The 18,909-nt window shown below is 44.1% G+C and overlaps 1 protein-coding gene across 2 annotated transcripts in view; it reads left to right on the plus strand.

The window, feature by feature from the left end:
* Positions 1-13,909: 13,909 nt before the first annotated feature.
* The window catches only part of PPARGC1A (PPARG coactivator 1 alpha), a 381,706-nt gene continuing 376,706 nt past the window's right edge, over positions 13,910-18,909 (plus strand). For both annotated transcript variants that reach the window (XM_052780341.1, XM_052780344.1), the window contains exon 1: positions 13,910-14,091. In XM_052780341.1, the coding sequence (XP_052636301.1) occupies positions 14,005-14,091 (87 nt within the window). In that variant the 5' untranslated portion in view covers positions 13,910-14,004. The remainder of the gene's footprint in view (positions 14,092-18,909) is intronic.

The raw sequence follows: 18,909 nt of genomic DNA on the forward strand, positions 1-18,909 counted from the left end.
ACCCCGCTGGGCAATGTTCAGATACAGTTTAAGATCAACACAAATAATAGCATAAATGACACTGTAGGTCAAATTACATTGCACTATTGTAGTTTTGTGGTAATTTTTAGTGAAACATAACTTGACAGCATTTTCAATTTGGGAAAAAATCTTTTTACTTTTTGAAGATTGCTCATCCCATGTGGAATTATATAGTAAGACTTGTTCAGAGGGCTGGAGCACCTCTCCTATGAAGACAGGCTGAGAGAGTTGGGGTTGTTCAGCCTGGAGAAGAGAAGGCTCCAGGGACACCTTATAGCAGCCTTCCAGTACCTAAAGGGGGCCTACAAGAAAGCCGGAGAGGGACTTTTTACAAGGGCATGTAGTGATAGGACAAGGGGTAATGGCTTTAAACAGAAAGAGGGCAGATTTAGATTAGATGTAAGGATGAAGTTCTTCCCTGTGAGGGTGGTGAGGCACTGGAACAGGTCGCCCAGAGAGGCTGTGGATGCCCCATCCCTGGCAGTGTTCAAGGCCAGGTTGGATGGGGCTTTGAGCAACCTGGTCTGGTGGAAGGTGTCCCTGCTCATGGCAGGGGGCTTGGAACTAGATGACCTTTAAAGGTCCGTTCCAACCCAAACCATTCTGTGATTCAACATATTTGGTCAGATTTTAGTTTTTCCTCTCCCTGGAATACACTGAAATTTGGCCCTCATGGCAAAGGGAAGCTGGAACAGCTTTTGCTGAAACAGGTTCCCCTAGAATGGGAGCTGTGTGCTGTCATGCTGTAAGGCTGAAGCAAAAATGGGTTATGTTTGGAGAGCTGGCACCTAACCTCAGTTAGACTAATCTTAAGCACTGATGTTTGGGGTATCCTATTTAATTCATAGCAGTTGGCTATAAAATTACTTGGAATCAAGTAGTCTGAGGATTTTCTAATTCCAACTTTTTTTTTTTTCCTAAATTGCCATTTATGTGATGGGGTGTGGAGAAGTTCTGAAAACTTTTTTTTGTTAGCAATGAAGACAGTATTGTGAAGAAAAACATGTCTTAAGATTAAAATTTGAATTTATAATACGCAGTGGGACTTGTGAGTCTGCCTCAAGTGTAATCAGCAAGTGAGGGAGTGGGGGATCTCCCCTGCTTCAGGCATTGTGGGATGGGTCTGGACCTTCCTGCCCTATAAAATAATTTTAAGTAGGAAGGAGGGAGGTTGACTCTTCATAAAATGTTGAACTGGATTAAGTGTTCTGACTGCAGTTATGAGAGTTTTTATTTAAAACATAGGGATCCTGAACTTCTTAAGCAATTTGAAGGAATTTGGTTTCAAACTAGTATTCCTAAACATACAAATATTTGTTTTACAAATTCCTGCTCTGGGGTAACGGGAGTTTGATATATGGGGTTTCACAATGGCTTGCTTATCCTCCTTTTGGGGGGGCAGAGGGGGCTACTTTGTGCAGTGCTGAAAAGTGGCTGCTCCCCAGGTAAGAATTTCTCTAGTATTCAGCTAAACAGTGTAGAACCACCTTCTGTATGACTTTTGCTAGGTATGGCAAGGTCCACAAACACAGCCTGTTTGCAGCATGAAATCCCTCGAGGACCCCAGAACCAGCTGGCATAAACTGCAGTAGCTTTGGTACTTGCGAATGGGGGAGCAGATGGCTATCTATGGCAGTGAGTGGAACTTGACATGGGAGAGACTTCGGCCGGGTTTTCTTTTTTTCTTCTTTTTAATTGTCATACCCACAAACTCAGCTTGGGCTGTGACAGCCAACCTGGGATCTTTCACTCTCCTCTATCTTTGCTACCAGAAATGCAAATACTACAGGCCAAATTAGCGTCCTCTGACAGCTGTGCAACCCTGCCATCTCCCAATTAAGTCAGTGACACCTGTGCAATCCACCTAAAGGCCCTGGGGTGCACTGGTGTCACTGGCTTAATTGGAAGGCTGTCGGGTGTCCCAGCTGTCTCCAGGGACAGAGCCCGGTGCCCTCTCCCCCCCTGGCAGCGGGAATGCGAGCTATGGGAAGCAGCTTGGCTGTTGGGACCCCGCTGGAATCTGGGGGCTAGCACTTTGCGAGGTACTGATGCTCAAGCATCTGGGGAATCTAGTGGATTTGATACTTGGGGGACATTTGTATGTGTCATAATGATTCCCTAGAAAACACTTCTTTTACTAAAGAACTGACAAGCAAAGCGCTTGCAATACTGAAGTTTAGGACTAAAGCGTCTTCTCATTCTGGACTCTGTGTGCTAAGTACGCAGTTGTTCCTTCACTAATGATGGTGTAGTGGAGAGCGGCCCTAGGGCTGGAGCGTCTTTGTGCAGGCATCAGGCACTTGCTCTTCTGCTGCATGATGCTGATTTCCAACAACTGAGGGTATTTAAGGGTTTGGGGCAGTAATGCAGACTCGCTTAAATCACTGTGTATAACTTAAGAGTTACTGCAAATTTCACTTTCCTTTGAATGTCATTTTAGAGCCATATAGTAGTGGGAAGGGAGCAAGTTACCTGAGAAGTAACTGGCCCTCCCTGAAGGAGCAATGAAAGGGACAGCATGGCTTCTTAGAGACAGACATTTTCTAGGTCCTGAAGGGAAACTATCAGGAACCTTCTTCTTACCTGCAGTTATCTCAGGGATACAACAGGTGCATGCAGAATAACTTGGTTTTGAGAACAGCCGTGGTTTTTCATAAGTGTTGAAAGGTAAAACCTCACTCCCATTGTTCTGGTGGAAAGACTGTCAAAAAACGTTGCCCAGAGGAACAAAGGGAGACCCAGAAGGAGGTGTAGGAATGAGGCTGATTTGTCTATGAGCGTATGAAGGTCGCTGCCTCCCTCTTAGAACAGTTAAAAACACCCACAGTCCTGCTTTGGCTGCTTATACTGCAGACTGCAGTAAACGGGGGAGAAAGTTGGGAACTGCAAAATACAGAAGAGCTTGCTAATGTCAAATAGAAATTCGGCTTCCCATGCCTTTCGTTCTGTGAAATGCCACAGCTGACTAAAAGACCCTGTGGCTCTCTCCGCAGGCCTGTGGAGCGATGGGTCCTGAATAAAGCACATCAGCTGCCCCGACCAACTTCAGCTGTCCTGCTGCGTTCCCTGCCTTACTAATGACACTTCAGAGCGTTCAAACCACTAGCCAGGGTGTAAGTGTGTTTGTCTTGGAGTACCGAGGAATTGCTCCCTTAGGATTAGTTGGTTACCCGCTTTGGAGCAATCTAAAAGGAAGAGCAATGCTTTGTTTACTTACAGTGGTTTTTTTACCAGAGGAATTCTGGTGGGTTTTGAAAATACATGGTTTGTATAAAATAAGCTATTTATAGCGTGGGACTTTTGAAAATACAGAATGAATTAGATAGGAAAATAGTACTAAGTGAAAGGAGTATATTTTTTGAAAAGAGGAGAGTCTTCCATCTTAAATGTGCTTCTGTATAATACCTCAAAGCAGTAAAGGGCTAATATTGATCTGAGGTAGTATGTATGTTTAGGTTTGTTAGATACAGAGGTAGTTAGTAACGACTGAGTACATGAAGCTGTGTTTATATGTACCTATTAACATTATGGGGACATAAAGAAGTGACCAGGTATGCTGTGTTTAGAACTATAGGGATTTTATAGCATTCAGAATTTTTGTCAGAGGAAAGAATAAATGGTGACTTCATGCTTCACTCTGTCTTGATGTCATAAAAACCCTGAACTCTTGCTTTTGGGAGATCTGTATATACACCAGTGCAAAAGACAGGCGCTGAAGTTCCTTTGGGGGTTACAGGAATGTATTAATTTGTTGTACCTGTGCTCATTCATTGAAGTTGAAGAGCCGTTGGTACAGGCTGGTTTGTGTCGCTGTGTTCTGTACTGGTGTGGTCAGCGTTGCCTGACAGAGAGCAATACCACAATTTCTGATCACCTTCTCCCTTTTTGGGTCAGGGCTTGTGAAACAGCATTAGTTTGTGATGTGTAATTTTCAACCTGCACTGCTACAGAGTGCGCATTGGAAACTGCTAATTATTTGCCATAACAAATGCAGCTTGAAGCAAAAATGCTGAAATTAGCTTTCAGTATATCATTTAAAAAGATACCTCAACAAAAGTCAAAGGGCAAAGAGTTTTCCTTCCATCCGGTCAAGCTACAATGTTTAATTTGTAATCAGATTGCTATAGTTTTCTTCATTTTCTGACAATTTAGCAATAAAAAGCCATACCACACCATGATACTAGGAAGCAGAAAGTTGTATTCTGAAGTTCATGAATTTACTCACTTACTGTAATTTGTGAGGAATAGCCATTTATCTTGCTTTTAGAACAGCTGAAGGTTTTCATAATAAACATCTTTTACTATTAGAAGTATAATCTTGTATTGGTACTCTGTTGCCTTTTTAAAATCATTTAACTTGAGGACTATGTGCGTGACATAAGATTGACGTGAAGCAGAGGGGGAAAAATGATCTACTTGGTCAACCTAGTTCATTTTTCTGCTGATACATCTTATGCTGGTAGCTTTCTTTTGTGGTATTCTTCCTAGAACTGTCCTGATACAAAACTGGGCAGCGGTCCCCAGTAATACAAACGTCAGATATTTTTGAGCTTGAAATGAGCAGCTTTAAAACCAGGATGAAACCATTATATGAGAGCGCTTGCCCCTTTTCACTTCTCCTTAAGCACACGACAAGCTTGGGCTGCCTCTAATTTGCACTGATGCATTTGAGATAAGTGGTTGGCATCAAGGAGATCCCAGCTTCCAGTATCAAGGGATTGAACTAAATATGGTAACAGCAGTAAAATAACATTCCTGTAGCAGTGGCAATAGACTAGTTCTGCTGATTAGAGGTGTTCTAATTTTGCAGTTTCAACTCAGATATGGTAGTTTCTCAGGAACACTGAATGTATGTTGGACAGATGATACAATAATTTTAATTTGTGTACATCTTGGTTCTGAGTGATTCTTTAAGCTTTTTCCAGCTATGAAAGCTATGCAGTAGTTATGTTGTATAGAAAAATAAAACATAGCACAAATTAATGTTGATAATAAATATTTCCTGTGGCTCTAAACATTTATTATTTTGGGTTGGTCTTATTCTTTTAGCTAAAGTAGGCTCTTGCTTTCCATTTGAATTCAGTGTTTATTTTGCAAGCATATCACGTTGATGTTCCCAGCCTCGTTGTTGCCAGCAGCATAAACAATAAACACTTACAGCATCGAGCACTTACCGGGCTCCACAGAGGGGAGGGTTGCTGGTGGACCTATTTCCTGACTGCTTTGTCTATTTAAATACTCAGCCATGTAGTGAAACCACTTCTGCTTATATTAGTAACCAGTTTTAGCCTCAAAAATATCAACCTTTTCAACTTTTATGAAGAGGCTAGTGTTTACTGTCAAATTCATGTGTGATTTTAAAGAAATGCAAACTAAATTTGACCTTTCAAACCTTAGAATGGTATCTTGGAGGTTGTTTCATTTTGCACGTTGAATAAGAAGTAACTGATAAACCTTTTACTGTGACAGGGATAATATTGTTCTTTAAAAAAAAAAGAGTGCACTGTGAACCTTTCCTGAAAGGCTTACAATTTGTACAGCAGCAGAAGGTTAAAAGCAGTGCGATTCACAAAATGTTTCTATGAGCAGCTAGCTGTCCAAGAGGATACTGACAGCTTTGTTCCAATGAGTTATTGGGTTACACAATATAATGGAAGTAAACTTAAGTTGCTGCTACTTTTACATATTTAAAAAAAATAATTTGATTAAAAGCAGAAATCAAAGATAAGAATTGGCAAGAATTTAAAATTCCAGTCTTAACGTTCACAATAATATGTACCCTGTTTGTTGAAAACAGACATTTCATTTTCAGTAAATTTATAGACAATGAACAGCTTCTCCCTATAAGCAAACTGGCGTTAAAGAAAAATCCATACAAGAATGGAAACAAGAACATCAGAAAACTTATTTCATTTTGGATGTTAGATTGGGGCTGTGCTTTACATGCTTTTGGTCTACAGCTCCTTGTTGGACCCACTGCTATGTAAATCCAAACACTCTATTCAAATGTCTGTTCTCTGATCTCGAGCATTGTCAAATATGAGGTTAAACGGTAACATGGTGGTAGAGTTGTGATTTTTCTGCAGCCTAGAGAAATCCTATTTGTTTCTGGAGGAGGATTATGGACGGAAAAGTGAATAGGAAAATATTCAACTATATGAAATAATAATTGCCTACTTCATGATCTTCATAATCATATCTGTTCTTCACACAATAATTGCCTGCAATGAATATTGTTTTTGCAAGTAAAGCTTAAGAATCCAACTGTTTGTAGTCTACTGGCTTGGTATGAGACTAATGTTTAGATCTCTCATTAGGTACAGTGAGGTTTCAGAAATTAATTTGCTTTTTTTAGCAGTCTCTTGATCAAACTAATTTGATTACAAAAACAACTTTATCAATGCTGGGCTGTCTAGACTCAGAACTTCCTAAATTAGCAACAAAGTCTGCAGCAAATCTTTGTTCTTACTACTTCCAAAACTTTGACATTAAAAAAAGTAAAAAATTGCACAGACATTCTAATCACTTTTCCCTACATTCACTTTAACCTGCTTTAAGAAAAATGATTATTCTCTCCCTTGATTTTGGGCAATATGTAACAGAAAGGACACGTGCTTACAAGCTGCAATACCATGTCTGGTACAAACGCCTGCTGACGTTTTTTCCTAGTGAGGTTTGTTTTTATTAATTGGATCAAATAAGATGATGTCACCGAAGAAATCCAGAGTTAATGATCTGTCAAATCCCTTTGAAATATCTATCAATTATTTCTGAGGGTTTGCTGCCTCTTTGTGGTATTTCTTGTGTAAAAATGGAATTCTGTATTGATCAAAGCTTTTCTTGGGATTGTGCAAAAGACAGTTTAATGCAATTTCCCTCAGTTCTACAGTGTGTGACTGGGAGTCTTTCTTCCTCCCTCTGCCACGTTCCTCTCCACACCATACAGTGTATAGTGCCAAAGGAGTAGCCAAATATTTTTTGAATGTCTGTAATACACTTTGTGATGATGAGGTGCTACTGCTTTATCAATCAGCTTTGAATAATGTGCTAAATGGTGAAGCCTCTTATCTTTTTCATTATCTGAGCGATGACAAGAGATCTCGTCATGCCTTTCAGTACATTCATTCTTGGACAACATCTTTACCACGATTAATAAAATAGTGGTGAGTCTACTCTGTTTATATCACTCAGTATTTTGCTAATGATCCGAATGTACCCAGAAGCAGGCAGAATAGTGGTGGGGTTTTTCTCAGATGTAAAGATACTTACACTAGAGGCAGAGACTCATGACAAGCCAACCATCTTGGTTCCTGCTAATGTGGGTTATTCTATGATTTCTCCCCCCCCCCTTTGATTAGTTACTTCATATAGTTACTTCATAACTATAACCACAGAAATCACAGAAACATAATCATAGGAATATTATTTTGGGGAAATTATAACCTGATAGGGCTTTAGTAATTTATTTAGATTGTTAATTGGTAGTAAGACTATATAAGTTATGAACTACCTCATAAGTTCATGGCTGCCTACATTTGAATGGCATGTATTCACTGGTTGTTATTTATAATTTTGGGGGTATTGAACTGATGGAGATTACTCATGTTGAAAAGCTGCTTGGAAGGCCTGAACTAGGAATTAAATTATCATAGTGGCTTCATTTTGTTAACAGTCTCATTGAAAATATCTTGCTTGCAGGACAATCAAACTCATCAGTGTTCTGCTCTTCCACTTCAGTAGACAAAGTTTTAATCAGTGGCACACTTGATCTTACAGAATTCACGGAAAATAATTTCCTGCATTTTTGAGATGAGCAAAAATTCATGTAATCTAGCTTTTAAAGTCCTGGCGCTTTTTTTTTCTTTTTTTCTTTTTGAATAATCAGCTTTACTTCATTCAGTTGCCTATTTCACGTAACTTCAATTATCAAGATGACCCAATGCTTAGATGGGATTAGCTCATGGATGAAGAGCAAGCAACTGAATCTGAACTCAGGCAAGGCAAATAATAGACTGATGGTGAGATCAAAACATTTTGAAAAATGTACTGTTTCCTCTGAAGTTGTATATTTGCAATTGGTCTTTGCATTTAGATGGCTTTAGAGAACCTTGTTACTCATTTCTGATGGTCTCACATAGCAGCATTTACAAAAAACCCCTAACTTCTCTACTGTCCTCTTTTTCTTGGAGCTGCCATCCTATCTTGGCAGTCAGTCATCTAGCTTCAATTATCTTTTTACCTTTTGGATGAAGCACAACAGCATATGCAAACTTATCAAAATGAGTTATATTCCAGGTCTTGTTTTTTTTCTTCAAGACTCTTAACAGCCTAGACTTGGCTCTGGGATGAAGACCGTAAGTGCCAAAGCCAGTGCCAGTTATTCCTTTGGTGTAACTGAACTTTCTGAAATAAGAGTAAAACTTGTCTGTGCAGTAAGCATGCAGTACAAGATGGTATGACAAATTTCAGGAGTAACTAATGATCATCTAGAACCTCGCTACCTTCTGCTTTAATTGCAAGGACCATTTCTTTGACCATTTCTTTCAGACAGCAGACTCTAACAGAATACTGCTGCCTTTTTGATGAGAGGAAGAATGAGCAGATATTAGTTTAGTGTACTATTTGAAAGTATTCAGTTATTACAGTGATACATACCATCATGAGAAATATACTGGACATAACAGAACTTTTGAAAAGCTGGCGCTGATAAAAACCACCACCATTCAGCGGATGGAAAGTATCCGTTTTCTGTATTTTGATCAACGACATTCAGTTTTCTGAATGCAATTTTCTTTCAGCAGAACCTTGTACTTTTTGAATGGTGGTGTGTAATTGAAGCTTGGGAGTGGTATTCCGGGGTACTTTAGAAAAGCTGTATTTTGATTAATCTTGATGTTATGCTAATATTGGAAAATCTGCTCATGTAGTTCTTGTGGTTGAGGCTCATGAATCCAGTGGGCAGAAACTGTTCTGGAAACTCCAGGTCTCAGGTAGCTTTGAACTGGGCTGTCTAGCCATGTGAAGGTGAAAAAAAGCCATCTGGATTTTAGCTAGAATACAGTGAGAAGCCAACGAAAAAAAGCAGAACACTGAAATGACATTTTAAAGGTGACTGCAGTTGCTGTGTTCTCATCCACCAGTGGTTTCATTCTCAGTTACGTCTAATCTTACATTTTTGTATTAGAGACACGAGTTATCTTGAAAGTTAAATAGAGACCTAAACACTCTGGAATCTCCACTTATTTCTGCTGTAAGTAGGTTTTTGCTCCTCTGGGGCTAATTGCTTTTATAAACATTGTCTAACAATGTTGCTTGACTTTTCCAAGGGTCTGGTACTTAAACTGTTGATCTCCTCAAATATTAAAAGTATGTAATACCTAGCTCCAGAGGTGTTCATAAAGCAAAATGAAATAATTTGATGGAAGGTGCTAAGGAAGCTTTAAAGTATTAGCCTAATAGAAAACCTATCAGTGGACTTTTAAAGCCTTTCCTCTTCAATTTTTATGGACTCTCTTAATTGACTTTAAAAGGCTTTTATGCACTTATGAATAGGCTAAGTAGAAATAGTCTTTTTTTTCACCTGCAAATAAGATACAGGGACAGCTTCTAATTTTATTTCAGAATATCAGATATTACAGGCCTTTGCCCTGTGAGAAGGGATTTTCAACTAATGAAGTCTAGTAAAGTCAGGAATAAAAAAAGTTACATGTGTCTGCTAATGCTGAAAACTTGGAAAAAAAAAAAAGGTGACAATAGTGAATAAAAGAATAGTTCCCATAGAACATATTGAGGTATTTATGATCACAAGCTTTAAAAATAGTGGGGGCCACAGTGCTCAGTTTAGATGCTATGCTGATTATTGGAGGGACACTAAACTGCCTAAAAATGTACAGCCATGGAGTATTACTTTGTTGTAGAATCTTAATTTAGAGGCTACATCTGAGCTGAATCCTGATCCCCTTGGGACTGTTCTGATACAAATCTGTCTGCTTACATGCAACACAGAAGTTGAAGATGAATGTCTTGTCCATCTCAAATCCTCCATATGCTTCTCAAACCAAAGGCCTCTAGAAGCCTTGCTTTTCAGGGAATTTCTCAAGAGATCAGTCTGCGTAAAGAAAATGAGAGATGCATTCATGATGCTCTGGCTTTTGCCTGCAACAATGGGGTGTGTTTACTCTTTGAGAGGTCTCTCCCAAAACTTGGCACTTGGCGATACCAGATCTATTATTGGCTAAAACAGCAGTCCCTGGCTTTAGTCTTGTCTCTGCACCAGCCTCAGGGGAATGAGGATGTGCTGTCCGTGAGAATACAGGACCAGCCTCAATTTGAAAGCTTCACCCTGATTCACCTTATTCCCACACCAGACAGGCTTTGCAGGTAAAAAACCTCAACACCACCTCCTCCCTGTTCCCCCCGCCCCCCCCCGCAAAAACCCCCAAACCAGTTTCTAGTTAATTTAATAGACTTTGAAAGTCTTTAAGCGAAATCATGGAAGCAAAGAGCAAACCAAATTAAATTCTAGACTGTATTTAACAAGATGCCTTTCCAGCTGCTTTGCTATCCTTTACCTAGTATTGAGGCAAATCCTAACTGCAGTATTATGCTGTGTGTGTCTCTGAAGAGATTTGAGTAATTTTTTTTCTGTTCCACCTGTACCAGGCCTCTTTCTTTCAGCACAGATGGAGTATTAATGGTTATCCTGAGGTTACTTTTGTTATTAAAACATTGCCTGGATTTTCCTGTTTCTTCCACCCCTCACCAATCCATTTGCTCCAAGTTCCTTACAAGAGTTTATTTTATTTTATCTCCACTTTACTCCTTCCTGCCCCCAGGACTGAATACACTGTAGCATCTTTTCTATGGAGCTGTTGGCACACTGGGATGGGGTATTAGACAATGGTTGTTTGTGGATTTTACTATGTTTGGTTACACACTTCTAGTAATAGAAGCAACATCCAAAGGTTTTTTGCTTCATCACCAACATCACAGCAACAATGATGTTAGTGTGCTAAATCATGTGATAGACAAATAGATTATTAGCCATTTCAGTAATGGCTGGTTGACTGAAAACATCTACAAATGGTCTGGAGAAGCAATACATAATGCCATAAATAAGTTTTCAGATCTTATTTTGCTGCCAGCAGAAGTGTGCTCTGCAGAGGCTTTGAATAGGTTCTGAGTAGTTCACAGCTATAAGAAAAGACTACAGCTGGATCTCCAGTAGTAACTGATCACTGTGCAGTTAAGCTTAACCTCCTACCAGTGATGGGTCCCCCAGGGGCAACTCTCTGAACTTCAAATGAAGAGATTTTGAGCTAGAGCAAATGGTTAACAGCAGGATGAGGAACAATGTTTGAAGGAAAAAGATAAGAAAACCCCCAAACATTTAAGAATCCATAATCTGTCTTGAGACTTTTATAGAACATTGCATTGGAGGGGCAGATAGTATCTGTCACTAGAGGAGAGGAAGTAGGGTAAATGCCACCTACTGAAGCATATAAATACATCAGGTATTAGGGAAAAAAAAAAAGAGGAACAGAAAAACAAAAAAGAAAGGAGAAGAGAAAGAAGAGTCCAAACTGTAGGATTTTCAGTTCAAAATGTAGGAACTTTGGTTCAAAGCATAGAATTTTATAGTGCAAACTTCACCTGAAGAGAACACATAGCTCAGAGGTCAGGCTATGCTGGAGTACAGAGTCAGGATGGAATACACTAACACTTAACATGAAGATGAAACATGCAATGTCAAGTTGCTTAAAATTTTAGAAGCGAGATGTTTTGAACACTGACGCCTCAGAGAGAAGAGAAGAAAACAATTCAAGAAGGATGGTGAAGTAGAAAGGAATTTTATGCCTTAATTGTTGCTGTCTGAAAAGTTGAAATAAATTCTTAAACTACCTGAAGTTTTGTGGGCCACTGATGAGCAGCCTTAACAGGCTGAAGTCTCTGAAGGAAAATACTGAAGCAATTTGAGAAACAAATCATTGTGGACATAGTGAACACCTTGCTTCTGAAGTAGTTTCCATATTCTGTTGCTGGGAACCTTCCTGCTGTATTTTTACTTGGTTTAGGGCAGGATGAAAGGCTCTTTGACCTCGTATGGAACAGAGCTGCCTGTCACAGAGGCTCCTCTGGATGATGAATTCAGCTCTTCTTGGCAAGCCTTCATTCAGACAAAGTCAACTCACATCAAAAAGCCGAGTTTCTACTACACTCAGGTGTGTTTCATGGCATTCCATGCTCATGCCACATTTGGAGACTGAAGAAAATAAGATTTCCTCAACAAATAGAATGGTCAAAGGATTCCATGGGTATTACTAAATGGTGGTTTCTTCCTTTAAATATCAGGTGAGGGGGAGTGAGGAGCTTCAGTGAGCCTTTGATCAGAGTTGTGGCAGAAAACTGTCTCTAGTCTTTTCCATTGATGGCTATGGGCTGCTACGACTGTGCTGGTTGCTGCCCAACAAACCACTGGCCTTCCCAGTTATGATTTGGAAGCAAAAATAGTATTTTTTTTAATGAAAAACATGTATTTTTATATGAAATAGAACAATTATTCTGAAAAAGAACTACCACCTCCATTATTTGCTTTCCATTTATAGTTATCTGAGTTTTGTGAGATCAATGTCAGTTGATGAGGAAAATGTTCCCCTTGTCAGAGGACCGTGCTTGAGGTGCCGGGTATGCAGTTAGGGTAAGGAATACTCAAGGAACACGGGCAACGTAATCCAATCTATTTCCGCTAATTGCTCGGCAAACACTTTAAAATCATTATATTCAGTGTGACTTCACTGTGTCCGATGAACAATTTGACGACGGCTCGTGGGCCGTCAGTTTTACTTTTCCTTAGGACCGGGAGGGTTCCCTGCTGATCCGGGTGGCCTTTGCAGGGCGGCGTTGCCAGCAGGGCTGCGTTGCCAGCAGGGCTGCGTCAGGAGCAGGCGGCTGGATGCACCGGCACGGGCGGCAGGGAAGTCACGTTGCCGGTGCCACTTCTGTGAGCGCTGACACGCTTCACCAAAAAAAAAAAAATTATTCCGCTTTTCTCCCGCTCCTTGAAAACGGGGTGCTGAGGAAAATACCCCCCGAAAAGGAAAAAAGGGAGGGAAATTGTACCTGACAAGACGGGGACCCGCTGACGACTCTGAGGCGAAGTTTCCCGCGGGCGGGCGGGAGGCGGCGCCCCGCCCCCTCCACCTCAGGCGCCCGCCGCGGGGCGGCCCGGCCCGGGCTGCGGCGCCGGGGTCACGCCGGTGCCCGCACACCCCTCGCGGGCCTCGGGGCGCACGCTGGAAACCGAGCCCCAACTTTTCAGGCGCGGTGCGGCGCGGCGCGGCGCGGCACGGCTCCGGGCGGGGCGGGGCGGGGCGGGGCGGGGGAGGCCGGGCCGCGGCCGGGAGGGCGGGCCCGCCCGCGGCGGCGCTGCCCCGGCGCGGCGGGGGAGGACGCGCGTCGCCACTTGCCCGCTCCTTCCCCGCCGCGGTGCGGTCGCAGGTCCTGCAAGCGCCGCCTTGTTTCCTTGCGCAGGCTGCGCTGCCGAGCAGGGACGGGGGTGGGTGGGGATGGAGAGGTCGCCTGGCGCTGGTGATTCAGTGCCGGGGTCCGTACCACAGCCCGTCCCCGGCGGCGGCGGCGGCGGCAGCGGAGTGAGCGCGCGCACGTGACGCCGGCTCCGGCTCCTCAGTGCCTCCACAAACAGACGCACGCAGACACACACACACACACGCACGCGTTACCCGCTCCTCCATCCAGCCTCGCTCGCGCCCGCACGCTCCCTCCCGCACGCACCGCGCAAGCCGCCGCCAGGGCGAAGCTGTCGGCACACTCCGCGGTGGCAGCACCGGCGGCGGCGGCGGCGGCGGCGGCGGCGGCGGCGGCGGCGGCAGCAGCAGCAGCAGCAGCAGCAGCAGCGATCGCGCAAGAGGCAAGAGTTTGCGAAGGCTGCTGCCTGCCTTCCCGAAGAGGTTTTGCGCCCGGAGGATGGCTGGCTGCGGGCTGTCAGAAGACGCTTGCTTCTCCTCCTTCTTTTACAACTACACCTCCTCCTGGGAGACCTCCTACAACCAGGTAAGAGGTGGCCGGTGCTGCGAGGCGCGCTCGCCGCCGCTGCGCCCGCCGGGCTCCTCGGGGGAGGCGAAGGTGGTGCCAGTGTGTGCAGGAAGGGTCTGGAAGTGTTTCTGTTCAGCGTCGGGGGTGCGGGGGGTGGTCAGCCGAGGAAAGAAATGAGAGAAAAGAGTCTTTCTCCGTGTGCCTTTCAGCCCCCTTCCCTCCGCCTCCGCCCCTCCGGTGAGGAAGAGGAGCGGGAGGAGGGCTGAGGAGCGGGAGCCCTAGTGCGTGGAGGGCTGCGCGTTACCCGGGAGCAACTCGGGGCACAAACAAGGCAACTCGAGCGAAGCGTCCCCGAGCCTCCCCCTCGGCTGCGCTGGCCGCCGTCCTCCGCGCATTGGGGGTCCCCGCTGAGGGCAGCCAGACGAGTTTGCCGGGGCGGGGGGAGGAGGCGTGCGAGTGACAGGCTCGGTGCGAGAGGGACACCCCCCCGACCCGTTCCCCTCTCCCTCAGAAATGGCTGCATATGCATTCAACCCCGTCATTTCGGATCCTGCCTAGGTGGAAATAGTTCGCCTTACCCGTCTCTCCTGATTCAGCCCCCCCGCCTTCCCCCCCCGTACTTAACTTTGATGACTGTGCAATGCAGAGCGCGCAGCCGGATAACGCCGGCTCCTCCGGCCGCGTCGGTCTCTCCCGCCCGCGCCGTGGCTCGGGCCGCGGGGGGTGGGTGGGTGGCTGGCGAGGGAGCGTGGGGAGAAACCAGAAATCGCGCCTCAGAGGTAGAGAGCTATTCTGGGAGCCTCCAAAACGTCTTTAATTAAATAACTGTTGTAGTCTGCTGCCCCCGCTGCTTGTCTGGTGAAAGTCTACAGGCAACTGTCATTTATAAACTACATCGGTGTGTGTGTGCGTGTGCGTGCGGAAGGGGGTTTCTGGTGCTGGCGTGACGGGAAAAGTTGGGCAGCGGGGGGAAGCGGGCTTGCGGAGCAGGTGGAAGGCACCCCCGAGCTGTGGAGGCGGCGGTGCCCGCGCGGGGGCGGGAGAGCCGCCCGCGGCCCCTGAGGCGACGGGGGGCTCCGGGGGGAGGTGGGGGGGGTGTCGCCTCCCTGCGGGGGGTAGAGCCCCGCTGAGCTCATGGAAAAACGCGCAGCCCGCAGCCCCGGTTTCCAGGAAACTGAAATCCCCAAACTAGCGGTTGCCAGTTTAAGGTTACACCTCACGGCGAGGGATCGAGAAACCGCGCGCTCCTCCCTGCCTCCGGGAGTTAGTAACAGCGAGCGGCGAGGAGCGGGGCCCCTCCTCCGGCAGAGCAGCCTGCCGGCCGGCGGACTCCGAGGCCCGGGCCGTCGCGGTGGGGCCCCGGAGCCCTGACAACCGGCTCGTCCCTTGAGGCAGCCGAATAAACGCCGATCTCTGGTGTCCCGGGTGCGAGCGGACACTCGCCGGGCCTGTCTCGGAAGGCAGCTCGTGCTGGGTGAAGCTGCCTGCCCCGTTCGCCGCCTCAGCCAGGGGGAGAGCCTTCCTGGCAGGGAACGAGTCGGGCTCGCTCGCGCGGAGGAGGGCGGGGGGGGTTCGCGTGGGGAACAGGCACACACAGAGGCACGTATGGAACCCAGAGCCGCCGCGGAATCGCTGTCTCCCGCGTGCGCCGGAGCCCCTCTGGGCTCGATGAAGTCGTCAGGTGTCGCCGGTGGCCCCGCGCCTGGCGGGGCGGGAGGGCGGCAGGTGCGCGGGGGGTGGCGGCCGCTGGCGGGTCCGTAGCGACCGCCGCCCGCTCGCGGCTGACAGGGCCGGGGCAGGGCGCCGCCTGAGAGCCGCCGCTCGGGGCGGGCTGCCCGAATTCACGGCCCTGGTCCTCGGCAGCACGGCGTGCCCGCCTGCCCGGGGGTGGCTGCGGCGCAAGTTTGCTCAGTGCTTACCGCGAGCGGTGGCTTGGGGTGGCCGGTGCTGCTGAGCCCGGGCTGGTCTGTGTGTGTGTCTCCGCACGTACCGAGAGCACACGCCGGCGCCGGTGTGTTTATATGAGCAGAGACCGTACGTTATTATCCTGCTACGTACGAGTCCGCGCGGGTAACTGAGATTTAAGAAGGGCTTGTGCCTGGTATAAAAGGCAGGCAGTCATACGAGGACTCCTTTGAAACCGTCAGAGGAGGAAAATGGTTAGGAATGCAGACAATAAAATCAGGTTTAAACCAGTTCCTTTATCTAAAGTTAGTTTCATTCTGTAGCGAAACAGTTCCGTGAAAGAATGGCATTGTGAAATGATAGGTTCCCTTACATTTCTTTTCAGGAGAACAAGCCCGTATCACAATGCAAGCAGGAGGAATTGCGGAGAAATCCAGAGTTGATCTATTCTAAATACCAATGTTGAACTGTATCTAAGAGAAAACGGGGGAGACAATTCAGGATGCAGAAGGTCTATTTATAGAAGGACTATATAAACTGTAGGATATATACACAAAGTTGAATTAAATATGCGTGATTAGGAAAGGAGTTTAGAAGGAGAAGGTGTAATCATTATATAGCATTACAACGGGAACAGATGAACTTGCAAGACTTTCCAGGGTGAAGACGAGAAGAATTTTTAAGATACATATTCTTTCTGGTGCTCAAGGCTCCTTTCTATTTTCATCTTTTGCGTATTACGTTAGCATTTACATCAGTCAAATTCACCAGCTGAGGACTAGCAGTAGATGTTAGTCTGAATATGAAATCAAAATGAATATGGGATTTTGCTGCAAATAGATTTTTCTTACAAGTTTTAACACTTAAAAAGGCAGAGTTGGCTTAAATTTGACAGTCAGCCATATTCATGTTTGTTTGTTTTTACCTGAATTGCATCCAAAAAAAAAAAACAGCTTGCAAACCATTTCTTTTTGCTAAATATAGCAACGTAGCTGAAATAGAATTTGTTTTGTATACTCTGTTTAAAACCAAACAGCAAACAGAAAAACTTTAAAACAAAGTGCTGAGATGAGAAGATGGGTTGACTACTGGAAAAATAGTTTTTTATTCCTAGATCAATATGATGCACTCTCAACATCTAGTACGAGGTAAAAGGATCCCTTGTATAATATCAATAGCGGTTCAGCCATAGCTTACTAAAATAATCTTTTCCTGGCATCTCAAGACTTTAATGAGAGTATAAGTAATCAAAATAAGACTTAATAATTGAACCAGTCAGGTTAAAGAGAACAGTGTTTTCTTCTAGAAGCATAATGTACTATCTGACAGTTTTGAAAGCAGAGGTAGGACATTTGCTTTATAAGTCAGGAAGGTTGAGAGATGTGTTTCAACTTTTATATTTTTGGTGCATTATTGCTGTTCATATTTAAGCACAAGATTATATGTGTGATTTGTTGGTAATATTCTTGGAAGGAACTTTTTCCATTGCATATTAAATTCCAAAGTGCATCACAGAAAAGCTTGTATCAGAAAAAATATGTCTAGAAACTTTATGAAGTCTGGTTTGAATACATTTTGGAGACAGTCTTCCAGAAAATAAGGCTCTATAATAGTTACAGATAAGACTTTGCATTACAAGGAAAACTCCGAAAAGATTGACTGTTCACCTGAAGTTTGCTGTCTTTTTTTACAGTTATTTTAGTACAGGGACTTAACCACTATGCTAAATTCTAGACTAGACAAACTTCTATACTTAAATCCTGAGAACTATGAATTGTGGTTGCATAAACTTACCTGCGTTGTCTTGCCAATGTGTGTAAACCTGAGGTGAAGGAATATCCAGCAGATTTCCTGTTGATTCATTCTGTGATCTGCATTTTTTAGACCATCAATAAACATTCTACTTTTAGTTCTTTATTTTGTGCATATGTATTTGCTGGAAACTTCCTGAGTGTATCTTCTGGCTTACTGAAATTCCCTTTACATCTGTTTCTTAATTAGTAGTCATGAGGAAGGAACAGCTATTTCTAAGTACTGCAAAGGGGGTATTCAGCCTTGCAAGAGCAGTAATATTCTTGGGCATAACCTGTCCATGCTGAACTGGCAGCATTATTTGTATTAATTATTTTTCACTCTCCAGTCCAGAACTGGATACGTTGTTGTGTTACTAATCTGTATGGTTGGGAAGTGCCTGAAAATCATTTGAAATGTAGTTTATGAATGAAATCCTATGACTAAGGCATAAATCTGGATACTTATTTTAATTTGACCTCAAGAAAATCCCTGCAGTATAGAAGTAAAATGAGATTATGTTGCCTGATTACTGTCGTTATTTCAGAGATTTTTCCCTGCAACACTCAGCTGAGGGCTTGTTACCTGGCACCATCTCTTTGTCCTGTGATTTCAAACATGTTAGTACTTTATACAACATATTTTCACGGAATGTATTCTGTTGATATAAGTAACTCACTGAAAGATTAAGCTAAGAGCCAACTTTGTGGCTTGGCTCTTTGTCTTTATGGATGCAGGGTCAAAAGTACCCCAATGCAGTCAGAGCTTTCTGCCAGTATTTTGGGGGAGCTGGACTGAACGTAGTGTATTACTTTTATGCATTTTCTTCTTTTAACTAGAGTAAGTCCAATGGCCATTTCTATTTTGATCCATAGCCTGTGAGACTTTATGACTTATTTTTGTTTCCATGGTTTCTGGATTTTTTTTTTAAATTATTTTTTTATTTGAATAGTAGAACTCAGAGTCTATGCAGGTTTGGAAATATGCTAGATGAGTGCGTGTTCATGTACTGCACATGTATAGCACATCTTAAGTATGTATGTGTATGAGGATGTTGAATGAGAGATACTATATCAATCTTCAGAAGATTGGGCAGTGCACTTTATGATTTTTGTAGACCTTTTTCTTTAATGGAAAAAG

The sequence above is a fragment of the Harpia harpyja genome, chromosome 2 (genome assembly GCF_026419915.1).
Source record: "Harpia harpyja isolate bHarHar1 chromosome 2, bHarHar1 primary haplotype, whole genome shotgun sequence".
NCBI lineage: Eukaryota > Metazoa > Chordata > Aves > Accipitriformes > Accipitridae > Harpia > Harpia harpyja.